Source organism: Ostrea edulis, chromosome 3, assembly GCF_947568905.1.
Source record: "Ostrea edulis chromosome 3, xbOstEdul1.1, whole genome shotgun sequence".
Classification (NCBI taxonomy): Eukaryota; Metazoa; Mollusca; class Bivalvia; order Ostreida; family Ostreidae; genus Ostrea; species Ostrea edulis.
This window is the reverse complement of record NC_079166.1, coordinates 60039817-60055269: the sequence shown is the minus strand read 5'-3', so window position 1 is coordinate 60055269 and position 15453 is coordinate 60039817. Positions and strand designations below refer to the sequence as shown.

Sequence of the window (15453 nt, the reverse complement as noted above, 5' to 3'; positions counted from 1 at the left end):
TATTTTCAACAAATAAACATTTCTAGATTAATTGTTAACTGCTGAAAAATATCCCCCTCATTAGGGATTGCCTTGTAGAACCCTTACTGCTACGGCCCTGAGTCAAACTCCCGTGAATGGAAGGGAAAAACAATGCTTAACTTTACTTTCTCTCAAAATGGAAGTTTATAGTTCGCTTCCCATGTTAGAAATATTTGGCAATATTGAAAGCTTATGTCGTCAAGGTAAAAACAAATTGTATATTTCATCCTAACTATACCTCATCAATTCAACACACAAAAATTAAAATTATAATACCGATGGTTACAAAATATTCAGGTACAGTACAAGCTAAAAGTGTATCACATACGCGGGAAAAGTTCAGAATTAAGCAGAAATCCAGTGTCCGTCCGTCCTTCTATCCATCATTGAAACATAATATAGACTTCACCTCATTGTATGTTATTAGTACTATAAATATAACAATACAAAGACAGATGTATATGCCTGATTATTTCAATCATGCAGTAGTAATTCTAATCAGAACGTTCTAAAATTACAGACGTGTGTGAATTTGGTGAAATGAAAACACCACTTCGAGATATGTCCGATGAACAACATCAAGTATTACACATTCAGATGAGAGGTGTTGGTACTCGTGTTTACCAAACTGACAACCAATCTCTATAATAAATATAATTGATGTTTTTTTTCTATCACGTGATACATGCTCTATTGTAAGAATTCTTTGAAAGTGATTGCAAGATCTATTTCTCGATACTTTTCTATTAATTGTTTCAGAAAAAATGATTACCAAGGAATGTTATTTTTAAATTAATTATACATGTAGCATGCGAATTTGTTTATCCACAGAATTAAAGGTTATTCATTGGCTGTGTGATCATCCATGTATCACGTGAAATTAAAAGTAATCTTTTTCGATTTCTTCTGATCGGTGATGCTTGTAGACACGAAATTGAAGGAATGATAAAGTACGTAATCTTATATTCGTTAGTTCAGAAATCCTTTTTCAAGATGATATGAAATATTTGATAATGATAGCGTATGCCATATCCACACAATAACCTCTGCAGACTGATTTAACTCCCATACTGTCGCAGATGAATTTTACGACACATTTCTAACTTTAAGCTTAGTTCTGTAGTATATACTTTCGTACGCCACTTTTCTAACCATCAGTTGAATAGTTTTCTGATTCATCTTACATCACTCGTCTATCCATTAGTTGAATAGTTTTCAAATTCACTTCTAACCACCAGGATAACCAAACTCATTGTCGCCAGAATAACTACATTCATAACCACCAGGATAACTACACTCACTACCGCAAGGATAACTACACTCATTACCGCCAGGATAACTACAGTCAATACCGCTAGGATAAATACACTCACTACCGCCAGGATAACTACACTCACTGCCGTCAGGATCACTACACTCATTACCACCAGGATAAATACACTCATTACCACCAGGAGAGCTACACTCATTACCACCCTGATAACTACACTCATTACTGCCAGGATAACCACATTCACTACACTCACTACCACCAGAATAACTACACTCACTGCACTTATTACCGTCAGGATAACTACACTCATTACCACCAGGATAACTACACTCATTACACCAGGATAACTACACTAGCTACCGCCAAGATAACTACACTCATTACTACTAGGATAATTACAGTCACTACCGTCGGGAGAACCACAATCACTACCGCCAGGATAACTACACTTACCATCGCCAGGATAGCCACACACTCCAAAACAAGGGTGACTACAACCATTCCTGTCAGGATAATCACACTCACTACAACCAGGATAACTAAACTCGTTGCCACCAATATCACCATGCTCATTACCGCCAGGTTAGCCATACTAATTATCGTCAGGAGAACTACACTCACTACCGCCTGGATATCCACACACACTACCACCAGGGTAACTACAAACATTACCGCCAGGATAACTACACTTATTACCACCAGAATGAATACACTCACTACCGCCAGGACAACCACAATCCCTACCACCAGGATAACTACACACATTACCGCCATGATAACTAGAATCATTACCGCCAGGACAACTACACTTATTATCACCAGAATGAATACACTCACTACCGCAGGGATAACTACATTCATTACCGCCAGGAGTACCACACTTATCACCGCAAGGATAACTATGCTCATCACCGCTAGGTTAGCTACACTTATTACCGCCAGGACAACTACACTTACTAGTGCTTGGATAACTCCACCCATTACCGCCAGAATCACTACACCCATTATTGCCAGGATACCCACACTCACTACCGCTAGGATCACTACACTCACTACCGCAAGGATCACTACACTCACTACCGCAAGGATCACTACACTCATTACCCTCCAAGATAAACACACGACATTGTAACAAATAGGTGGATAGTAACCCGTTATCAAGATGGGTGGAAACGTACATTCCGCTATAATAGTGGTATATTACTATTATAGTGATAATATGCTATATTTTCAACCGTAGATTCCATAAAACTACAGATTAAAGTACAATACATTGTGGGCATAAAGCTAACAGTAATTGGAATGCTTACATTTGATGAATTTTATTAAATTTTCTATCGTTACTTTTAATAATGCGAACACGCTTTTTAAAACGGAAGTTATGTGTTTAAATTAGGAACCGGTGAATGCGGTAGTATTCGAGAATGATTGAATTTCACTTTCTCTCACAAATGTGCACAACTCGTTGCTTGTGATAACTGTCAACCCGCATTGTAAGACGTTCACTGATTTTACCGTGGTAAAGATTATGTCTGCCTTCATGGTTACGGGTATGGATATCTGTTATGGCAAATGAAGAAAAGCTAAGCATGTTAACACTTCTGGTGAAATTGTTTTATTCGTTTCACGTAATATCTTTAATCGTAAAAATAACGACAGGGTTCAATGTTACATCAATCCATTTGTGATTTGGTATTGATTTCCTACATCATTTTGTATACATCATTCATGAAGAGAACTGCGAATTTTGAATTAAACCTGCAATAACTGTTTGCTCTTATGATTATTACCATCTTTAGGTTGAAAATCATATCCGTAGTTTTCACTGCGGCCAGTCAAGCTAATCCTTTTGGATATCGAGTATATTTTGTTTTGACCGTTTGGGAATATTTTGTGCGTAGTTTGAGATCTACTTCATATTTACATGTACCAGTCAGTCTGATTATATTCATAGTTAATTTTTCAAAAATCTAATGAAATGGCGGTTATTCAGATTGAAACCAATACCACATATTACAGTGTACATATGTAGAAGAAGTCGCATAACACAAGCATAATGGAATGGAAGAGTATTTACACTATATCTTTTATTGTACATTGTCCAGAAGAAACAGATAAAGATGGCTTGTCCAACTAATGACATCAACTGAAAAATTAACCAGTGGCATCTTGTCAATGGGAACCAAGTTATCTGGAATACACTTTTATATGTCTTGCAATTATTGGGTTTAAAGGATCTGAATCTGTACCAGACCACAGCATACCATTTTAGTTTTAGTTTGCAAAAAAGAATCTCTAAAACTCTAATACATGTATCACCTACCGCGTCTTACACACATATAGTTGTGTTCTATAGCAGTTGTCCGAATACCATTGTTGGTTGGTGTCCATTACAATGCAGGGTGCATTAGCGTCATTAGGATACTTCCAATAGCTAAAGTCACGTGGACTACCATCCATCCAATGGTTGTTTTGCAGACCTAACCAAATCTCATCTAAGGGAGTATATAATTATCAACTGTCTCTGTTGCCAAATTGAAACAAAAACTGCTTTCGATGACTCATCTCAAAAACAAAAATCCTGTACAGGTCATATAAAAGTTTCGCGACACTGCACCAAGAAGTAGTTTTATCAGCCAAAGTCCTCATTCACAGCCAAATGTGTCTACTTACAATTTTGGAAACACTTCAATTCATTTTCACTTTAATATTCTTGACAACGTATACTGAGTCAGTGGTTAATACAGATGGTATAGCATTAAATTTGACCAATTCCTTTCCTTTTTGTCAAATGTCTTCAAAAATGGGAAGTGTAATTCGTGATTGTATTGCAGCAACAAATACAAAGGAGTCAAGACACATACTATGAAAGTTGTGTTCAGTTGTTGACATGCAACCACATTTTCATTATCAAATGTTCTTGCAGACTTGCCCATTTTGCATAAAACGGGAACTAATCTAAATAGATTGACTATTTTGCTAACACCGTCATACGTCGAATACATATGAATATGGCTATTAGAAACACTTTCAAAGAGGAGAAAATTAAAGGTTCCTTAGTTGGTTGTTTGGTCGAAAAGGAGGCAAAACATACTTTTCAATATAACTGGTAAATAAACAAAACGTCATGCATGTTTGAGAATGTAAAAAAAAATAAAAAATGGCGAAAACCTGTTAACAAAAATAGCAGTTATTTATGTTCTTTGCTTCTGGTAGACTTGATAAGTTTGGTTAATAGATCAATTTAGGGGGTTAAATACAAATCTCACTTTTTAGTACATTTGCTTCTTTTTCAGATTAATTACCTTGTGTAAATATATCTTTTTTTACTTACTTTTGTTTGAGAGATTCTGGTGGACAAACACCTGTTCCTCCAGGGAGTGGATGCTAAGGAGCTCCATTTTACAGTGTTGACAAACATCCTGAAAGATTTCCCACCGTCAGAAGAATTCTTTATGCCATTCATTTTCATCAAATATAAGTACAGAAACACAGAATGAGTGATATAAGATAATGATACAATAAACAGCATGATGATCCCAAAACACAGAACATCGTTAATATTCCAAAATAAGTGTTATGTCAGACTATTTTACGAACGTCTCACTTAACAGTTCACAGTTGAAATTCTGACTTGTAATTTGTGTCTGTCTGTTTCATAATGTTGGGGTTATGTGGCATTTTAGACAGAAATCTGAAAGATATCCCAAAGTTTTGGCTGCTTTGAATAGACGTTTACTACATATTGTAAATGGTTATAGTGCTGCACTCCATTGCAAAATCTTTCAGTGCGTTCAACTAAATATACCGAGTGCCAAAGAGTAAAAAATACCATCGAACTTTGTCATTTTGTGTTATTGAAAATTTGAAGGGCCAAAAAAGTATATATATTAACCATGACGTTTATCACACAGTCACTGGATGTTGTGACTTGGGGTGATGAATCTCATGATTCCTAGTATACGTAGGGTTCGTTCAAGGAGTTAAACTCATCCCAGCTTAGCTCATTGAACGAGCTCTACATATGCTAGTGATTATGATATTGCTCATGGTTCCATTTTCTTCACAGTTTTATACATATTCAGTGCAGTTACTGCAGAGATACATATATGTTTATACACATAGACTGTACTTATACGAACCACTGCATCCTGGTTCGTCAGTCTTTGACGTCCATGTATCTCCGATGAGTAGTAAAAATGGCGATTATATTCAATCCAGTCTGTCTTCTGGCAGGGGCCCTCTACTCCAGAACAGAAAATGAGACAATTACGTCATCGGGATTCAGTGAGTATTATGTCATGATCATATACGGTTAATAAGAATACAAGTGTAGGCTACTGCAATCTAATATGCCGGTTTCGAGATACGTTTGAGTGATTTCCCTTTGAAGAACTCTCGTACATAGAAAGGCGCGAAACAACTTGTTTACATGCGGGAGTGGGACGAATATTGATCACTGTTTAAGAGAATGTACTCAGTAAATCTCTCATACGCTGTTTCATCGCCCGAATTCAACTGATACACAAACTAAGTAAGTGATAAGTATTCAGGGAGTACTTAAATACATGGAATTCTTATTATATCACGTAATTTTGTTGGTCGTAGGTATCATATCCAGGATATTACTTTCAAATATGACATTGTTTTTATGTTTCTGCTTTTGTAAAACATTTCTTTCAATAGTATTTTGTATTTCCAACATTTAAATATTTAAAGAGAAACCGCTTTTAATACATTTTATCGTCTTCCTCACTGACGGTAGGTTCACTCTGTCCCACTTAGTTCCTCAAAGTTCCACTAAATGTACTTCCTACACAGGAGACCTCTTATCTCGAAACTGACGTATTAAAATATTATCCTGAGATACGCTCATTATCGCTGCAATAGGATCTGACATAACCCCATAGGGGGTCACGTCTGCATGCCCTTTCGCTTGGAATATTCATGAGCACTATCAGCCAATCAGATTGCGCCATACAGAACATGATGACTATTTAGGCGATTCCTGGCAATTCGTAAACAAGTTGCTGTAATCTCTCTCATACGAAGTTTATAATGCAAGTTGAAGATAACGAACAGTGATCAATCTCATAACTCCTACAAGCAATACAAAATAGATAGCTGGGCAAACACGGACCCCTGGACACACCAGAGGTGGGATCAGGTGCCCAGGAGGAGTAAGCATCCCCTGTTGACCGGTCACACCCGCCGTGAGCCCCATATCCTGATCAGGTAAACGGAGTTATCCGCATTCAAAATCAGTGTGTCAAGAACGGCTTAACAATCGGTATGAAACACGTCAGACAGCATTTGACCCAATGCAAGGTTGTATTGACGAACTAGATCGTTATAACGACCATAGAATTTGCGAAATGCTGACGTCAATCGAGACTGTTGAAATCCCTGTACCATCAACTTCTTTGTCAGTAGCTTACCTCGATTTAAAAACTGACTATACCCAGAACAAGCTCTTGTATATCGAATCAGTTGAGATATATAAACACCATATGCAGGTGATAATGGAATATTGCTACATAAATGTGGGAAGTTGACGATGGAGAAGCTGAAATCATCCCGTTTGTCATACAGTTGAGTTGTCAGTTTGCCGTTAATGTTTAATTTCAATAAAATATCTAAGTATGAAGCAGAAGTGGACGACTCTGTGGTGTCCTTTATTTCGAGCTCACAGGAATATATCAAATCGACATATGAATGAAAGCTATCATTGTTAATAGACAAAACGTCATCTATATATCTAAAAGTCGAATTGAAGGTAACAGCGAGAGATTTTTTCTTCTCACGTAGAAGTTTTTGAATAAATTCTGCTTCATATGAATATAAAAACAGGTCAGCTAACAAAGGAGCACAATTCATGCCCATGGGAATTCCAACAGACTGTTGGAAGACCTGATCACCAAAGACCACGAAGATATTGTCAATGAGGAACTCTAGTATATTTTTTATTTCAACTTCAGAGTACTTGTGCGTTGAATCAGAGTGGTGTTTAACAAAGTAAGTTTTTGAATGACTGATCATTAGATATGAATATTTCCGTTTTTATTGAAGAAGCAACTGTCTATGATGTCAAAAAGTCTAGTCTTTAATTTATCGTGAGGAATGGTCGTGTATAGTGTTGAAAAGTCATAGGTTTTAATGCTATTGATTTGGGAAAAATTATGTGATTTCAAGTTTACTAAAAGTTCTTTAGAATTTTTTAGAATCCACATTTGATTAACACCACTTCTGGCATATGTAGTCGCACAGTAAGTTTGAAGTTTCTCCTTCACAGCTGTTAACATTTCCGTGAGGAGCAAAGATAGGGGCTTGGTAGAGCACTTACTGGATCCAGCAATGTATCTTTGTAAGGGTTTTTATGTAGTTTAGGAATCCAGTATAGGTACGGTAACTCGTATTCATTCGACCCATTGACTGGAATTTTAAATGTGTCTAAAACTGAAGCATGGTTTTGAAGACTTTCGTCTTTTGAAAGGGCAGTTGGAGTATAAGTATGATTACCAAAAGTGGAATTAATGCCAAGTTCGTTTAAAATACAGTTGTAATAATGAGCCTTACAAACAAAGACAATGTTGTTACTAGCTTTGTCAGCTGGAACCAAAACATATTCCTCATGTAACCTATCTAATTCTTTTATCACTTCTGGTTTACTAAACACAGAAGGATAGATGGTACGTACTTTTGTTTTCATGTGTCTAATGCGGGATTTTAATATCCCTCTTATGCTTTTAACCCATTCTGACAATGTATCAAGTTCTTCTTTTTCATATTTAGCCCATCATCTGGCATAATCTTAGACAGAACTCATAATAGAGATGAAATTCTGTCGCCAATTAAAAGACCGAGGTTCTCTGTATTTAGGACCTTTAAGAATAAGTGATTTAAGATCCTCATTTTCAACTATATCAACATCACCAGTAATGACATGTCCAGCTGGACTGTAGTTGAAAGAAGATGAAGAACAAGAACATGTTGGTGGATTACGTATAAGATGGTCTATATCTAAGTACTGCAAAGTTTGTTTATAATTAAAAAGTTTGGATGCAATAGTAGAAGTATAGCTGTAGGAAATACAGGGTGTAGACTTGAACTTGAAATAAGTTGGAATACACGACTGAACCCTTTTATGACGAAGAATGTTGCTTATGTTGCTTATACAATATAAGATTGTATATTCCCACATAGGGGATTTTAAACTTTCGCAACAATGCCTAATATATTCCGTTCATACAACAAAACATACGATATAAATTACACCCAAATTAAATTGATTTCTGCATGAATACGAATGGGTACGATTTGTATGATTTTCAAGATGGTTTACTTAATTAAAGCGAGGAATATAACGCCAGTCAACGCAAACGGTGCATTGTGACGTCACATCTACATGTAGCTGCTATGTGTTTTCTTTCAATCCAAACAATCGTAGTCTCGCGCATCCAGAAGCTCTGCTTTCTCGTTAAATATCCGACGAGCAGAGAGTCTGGTAAAGACACGCGATAACGTTTGTAACGTCAGAACACGGCTTACCAAAATATCGGTATTTCATTTGATTGGTTGATTCAACACACCTCCAAAATCTCAACTAACAAAGAAATTTGTAATTGACTGAATTTGCCGTTTAAGCCTATGGATTTACCACTAGAGTGTTTATAAAAGCTTTTGTAAAAAGAAATGATTTCTTTACTGTTTTACCCACAGGAAATGGTAAGACCGTTTTATCAAAATTACTTTAGGAGTCAAAAGTGAAAGTACAATTTCCAGCTGATAAAGACAGTATTTGTTTTTCTCTTGTACATGTAGTAATGATTTTCCCATTAGCATAACTAATGGGGGATCAACTACTTAGCATAAAATCTCGGAATTGACTGTTTACGTTAGAGAGATTCAAACCAAAACTAAATTAGCGCTCCCTAGCGGTAACAGTTATTATCGCGGGCCTTTACCAGACTCTATTTGTCGGAGATTTGCGGGGACAGCCGAGTGTATGGTTGAACGAGACTAAAACAATTGCAGGCATTTTCATTAAATTGGGAACACCGACGATTTCATGTGCGAACCACTGATTGGCTAACATAAAGTTAACATGAACATGACATCTTACGCAGATTATACGGCGCTGGTCTAGGAAGTCTGATTTTAGTTACATGTAGATAGAAGTGTACTGCCGCGTATATGACGTTAAAAACTCATGAAACAAGTGAATGATAAAACAGATGAGTGTTTGAAATATATAATAAGATTAAAGAAACGAGCATAAAATATATCCCATGATTAAGTGGTGTGTTTCTGCCAAAATTGTATAAAACACTAATTGTTTGAATACATCATTCTTCAATTAATTTGACTTTGATGTAAAAAGCTGATATTATAACTAAAAGAATGCCTCGACGTTGTCTAATGAGATGATCTCGTTGACATCATAAGTTACTCATTCAGTCCTCACCGTTATGGGTATGGTTGTGCTGCCGTGTCGTGTGTTCTGTGCGTAGTGTTGTTAGTTTAGTAGTTGTTGCTGTTGTTGCTGATGATGTAGTAGTCGAAGCTGATATAAAAATCGTTTCAGGATAACAGTGATTACACTAAACCACTATATTTCCAGCCTTATAATATGTGTCATATAAACAAAAGGATATTCAAAGTATTGAATATATGCTATATATACACAGTTCTGTATGAAAGAAATATCCAATTGAGTCTCGTTAGGGCTGTAGATTGTAGACCCATATGATATTGATCATTGTTCGTTATCTTCGCCTTTCATATTGTTTCAAACAGAACTGAACATGGTATATGTCATTCTTTAATTATTGCCTTTTAAATTGCATTTTGTTAATTTACCTGATGCAGACCGATTGTGAATGATAGTACAATATGCAGTACTGAGTTTGTCGGATGTTACAATTGATACGGACTGCTCACTTATATCAGACAACAAAAGGTAAATTCTTAGAGTGAGCGAGCAAACGAATGTAATGTTTTAATTCATTGAATTCTTGGTAGTAAAGCATAGAAATGTACTTGTCTGTCTGGATAAATCTGCTATGAAAACCAAATAGAAGGATTTGTGGTAGATTTTGACGCAATAATTTAGCAAGTCAATGGTTAAGAGCATGGCGACCATGGAATTATTCAGGTAAGTGCACTGATAATTTTAATTGTATAAAGTTATTTTGTTGATATGTTCAATTACACACTCACTCCTTACCTTTGTGGGTATGATGGTGGTTATCATTATGATCATGGTGATGTCGTGTTCTGTGTTCAGTACGTGTTGTTGTTGGATTTTCTGTTGTTAATCTTGTTGATGAAGTACGATGCGTTGTTGTTTCATAACTGGTTACTGAAGTTGTCGTTGGTGTTTTTGCTCTGGATGTTGTTGGTAGTGTTGCCTTCATTGTTGTTTTTGTCAGATTTGTTGTTGCTGGAGAATTTGTTGTCAATGAATCACGGAAACCTCGATTACACATATCTCCTACACAGCATTGACGAGCCAGACTTCGTAATGATTTCCTTTTACGTACAGCAATGCTACATTCCTGTCATTCAAAGCATGTCATACATGGAGTTTCCTTATATCAGAAATCGAGTTTGCAAATAAAATGATTAACATTACAATACAACCAGGTAAAGTAGCTGAACACGGGGATTTGAGCATACTGCTTAATTAACTTTACCGGGAACAATAACTGAAAACAGACGAGAATTCGAACTCATTGCCCTTAAATCCAAATTTGATCAATTTGGTTCATAGTATATTTTTCTTCCTATTCAGTAGGTGTCGTAATGTCATGAGATAATCTCCTTGTCATCCCCGGCAGGGTGTTTATTGGGAATGCATGAATCAAACGGCTTTAAAAGTCGTTCATCAGACAGCTCATTTCGCAGTGTATATGATTGGAGATTTGGGGGTTCAGGGTTCAAATGTTTTCTCTTACAGTTTATTTTGTGTGGGAACTTTAAATCTTGCGTTTCGCATGTCTCTTCAACACGATATGATGCATAGTGTATATCAATTTCCTAAAACCATTTAGGACTTATAAGTTGGTATTATACACTGTAGCTGTTAGTATAGCTATTTTTAATCACCGCATCACACCTACGTGTCTTCGTATCGTTCATGATCCAATCTGAATAATATTTAGTTGTCTCTCACAAGCTTATATGAAATGTTTGTTTAAATGTTCATTTCACGCTGTAGTACATTACTGGTATGAACATTATTGAATTCATTGTATGTATTTAAGGTAGATCGATCCTCATGTGACTTATCAATATCAATGGTTGAAAGTTGAAAAAACTGTATTAATTTCCACCCAATATAGTTAAATTCAATTTTAAATAACCAAAGAAAATATGTATGTTGCCACATTTTTAAAGATGTCAGACATACAAAAAAAGAAGTATATGTTAGCATTAGAAAATCACACATTTTCGTTCTACAGAACAATTAAAATAGATAAAGACTTATGGAAATGACAAATTTTAAATGTCAACATTTTAAAAAAATTCTTATTCATAAACATGAATAAATTAAGTGTGGATATTGGGGAAATCATGTATGATGTAAACTTTTCCATTATCAATATTTAACCAAATTTCTTATTTTTTGCAGTGAATAAAATTCTTTTGAATGATATAGTTCTATCATGCGCAAAGTTTAATTTGATAAATTTTTTTTCAAAAACCTATGACATCACAGGAGGATCGATCAACCTTAAATTTTCCACGTGTCAAAGAAAGAGAGACAAAAACGTTTCAAGATCAAAGCTACTCGTCATGTACTAACTTGTTGATATTATTTTATACAACGTTCTGAAGAAATGACCGTCAAATCAATAAACGTTCTCATAATTAAAGACAGATGCTGCTCTGCATCCCGATGCTCGGCATTCTGATGAAGCATGTGTTGTTTACTTGATTTGTAACTCTTGTATATCAACACTTTGTACAGATCGTTTGTGTTTTTATTATAAAGCATAATTCTACTATGACATTACCTAAATCCAATTATCTCCTAAAGTGGATTTTGAAATGTGAAAAGGATATTTGATTACCTACTTAATTAACTGCAAAGCTAAAAGCAGAAATTGCAATTCTTAGTATCTTTGCTGTATGTACATGTAATTCAAGTATTATTAATTCAAATATTATGAAGCATTTAATCATGTATTTGTAAATACCATTGGTGTTGCACATCCTAAATGGAACTTCAAGTTAAAACTGTCATCAATCGTCTCCGTAACGAAACACAACTGGAAAATGTATGGATTAATTTTATATAAAATGAAATAGTTCAGAAACATAAGTTATGTTAATGATGATGATGATGATGATCAGGGACATATGTTACCGTGGAAAATAAGTAAAAATAAGATATGATAATCTATGTTCTCTATGCCAAATTGATGCTGGAACAATTCTGCATGTCTTCTTGTATTGCCCAAATATTTGTCCCTTATGCCCCTTTTAGAAAAATGGATATTTGAAGAATCTAGAAAAAGGAGTAAAATTTAATGCAATTACAGTACTACTAGGTCTACCTAGAGAAGATAAAATAAACAATTGTATGATATTGCTTGTTAAAAGGTATATATTGAAAAATGAATAAGAAATGTAGAAAACAAAGAAAGAAACTGATGTATTCAAAAGAAGATGGTTGAACTGGAAATGATTAATTGAAAATACATGTTTGTAATAATCTACATGTATGGATATTTTTTTGCCATATCTTACAGCCATGATTTGCATGTGTGTATGCAAGTGATATTATGCTTGTCTGTAATATTGGAATTAAAAACGAAGATAAGTAAAAATAATTATATGATATTAGTGTGATTTTTTTAAAAAGTATAACACCCTTAATAATGATAAATAGTAGAACTTTAGGACAATAAAACGTTCTTCAACGCAGTATATATACCTGATCCTGTAGACACTGCTTGGTCAAATTGCATTGCTGAGGATCTTCCACCAGAACACAGTCATAGCAAACAAATCCTAATGCTACGTTAACAAATCACATACAGTGTTATTATTGTACAGCTATCTATCAAAGTAACAATGCCCACCATGGTATCGATATGACACCTTTGCTTTTAATCATGTACTCTAAAATTCTTATCAATTTACCCTCTAAAATGTAATCTAATGGCTAAATATATATTCTATATTTTGATAGGCAAAATATATAATTTTCACTGCAAAGAAATATATGGGAATAGGTACAATGGTAATGGTGGTGCAGGTGACCATGGTAAAACATTTCAAAATGATACAGTGATTTACTTTTTTGAACGTGCTGATTAATTCAGATTGAAAAATATTTACTAACAGTCTTCCTCCCTAATTATCACCACTATTATACACAGCGCAGTAAATAGGGTGCACCCCCAACTCTCTAATGGGCATATAACCAGCTACATCATTGAAACATGTACATACCACCTCTCCAGTTTAGTAACAAAAGGAAGAGTGCTGAAAAAACACAACCAAAAGTGATAATGAAGTTTGTCGTAAATAATATAGAAGGAAATATTTTTCGTTTAGTATTTAATTGATTGGTATCTGGACACAGCAAGCATTCAGATAATGAATATACCAAGATAAATGTATTGATGACCGTAGATATATTAATTATCTGATCATCCTTTTTTCCAGATGCCTTAGAAAAACCAGACAGTAAATTATTAGGTGCTTCACCGTTAATGAAAAATACACAAGATGTGGATATTAAGATATAATATGTCTAGTCTATGCAGACAGTTTCTTGCTTACCGACTATGGTTCCCATGTCGCCGTTCTTATCAGAAGAACTAAGTCCCATTACAGTAGATAGCGTTCACATGTTTATCATCTGACATGCGAAATAAATATACTTCTTGCATATCGAAAGTACCATCTGGAATCAATATTCAATTCCTTATAAACGTTGGTGTAAAAACTGATATTAAAAAGATTTCGTCAATAATATGCATTTTTTGAATATGGATGTTTGACACAACGATTTCATTTCTATCATCCCTACGTTAAAATCATACAATCATACAAATCATACATAAAATCACTCAAACTATGTCTGAAAAGGTAAAGAACAAAGATAATAATGAAGGCAATGCTAATAAAACACAAAAGATATGATATAACATTATTAAGCAATGTTTACATTCACTGAATCTTGTCTCTTTTTTAAAATTTACATTGCTTTCATCATATAATGAGTACATGCACGTTGCAAACTAGTTCGATCTAGTTTTCTAGTGCAACTTATCTGCATAATCATTTTAGCAAATATAAAGCGTCATGAGGTCAAAGGGAGCATTGACTGTTACGTTTAACATAACAAATGGGTCAAGCATATGATGTTTTAGAAGTTAATTCTAGTTTTTACTCTTAAGAATACATAAGCATATAAATGAAAGGTGAAGATAACGAACAGTGGGCAATCTTAAATGTAAACAATAAAATACTTTCTTTGTTGTTTTGTCGGGTGATGAAGGTAAGCAATCATTGCAGAAAATTGCAAAACACGCTTACACAGGTTACGCATTTGTTCTGCAATGCTGCCTACCTTCATCACCTGGTAAAACTACAAAGAAAGCATTTTATTGTTTGAATAAAGTAAAATTTCATTGGCTGTTTTATATGATTTTCATAAAACATCAAACTAAATTGAAAACCTACCAAATGAAAAGCCAGGACAAGAACCAAACATTTCAAATAGTGACAACCAATTTCTCTATAAACACTTGAATTCCCCGGACCACTCCATCTTGTCCATGAAGGTCAGGAGTTTAGGGAAAAGTTACAATAACAAACAATCCAACATCAAGTACCTCTTTTCGTAGACAACGAGAATATTACTGGATCAAGACTCTAAGTACTGCATTTCCTTGTGGATTGAATGATAGTGTATACGATGTAAGAAATTTGCCAGTCGACAAGAAAATAACATGAATGTGATGGAACTCTTTCCAAATACTCAAAGACGGAAACACAGTCATGGATATTGTATATATAAAAGACCAAAAACATGATGTCACTTTTGGTTCACTTTTGCCGTACGTCAACAGACAATTAAGTCCACATCATATTCGCACAAAACTTAACTATGTTCCATTGAGAGTTTTAAATATGTTATT

The 15453-nt window shown here is 34.8% G+C and overlaps 1 protein-coding gene across 1 annotated transcript; it reads right to left on the bottom strand.

Annotated features, from left to right (window-relative positions):
* Positions 1–3366: 3366 nt before the first annotated feature.
* LOC125675979 (lymphocyte antigen 75-like) lies at positions 3367–14131 on the bottom strand. The gene is made up of 10 exons (XM_048913848.2): positions 14090–14131; positions 13757–13789; positions 13236–13318; positions 12496–12567; positions 10521–10851; positions 9759–9857; positions 5437–5537; positions 4629–4716; positions 3618–3789; positions 3367–3440 (listed from the first exon to the last, which is right to left on the bottom strand). Exons 1-10 carry the CDS (start codon positions 14103–14105, stop codon positions 3437–3439), a joined length of 999 nt encoding a protein of 332 aa, XP_048769805.2. The 5' UTR covers positions 14106–14131; the 3' UTR covers positions 3367–3436.
* Positions 14132–15453: the final 1322 nt, after the last annotated feature.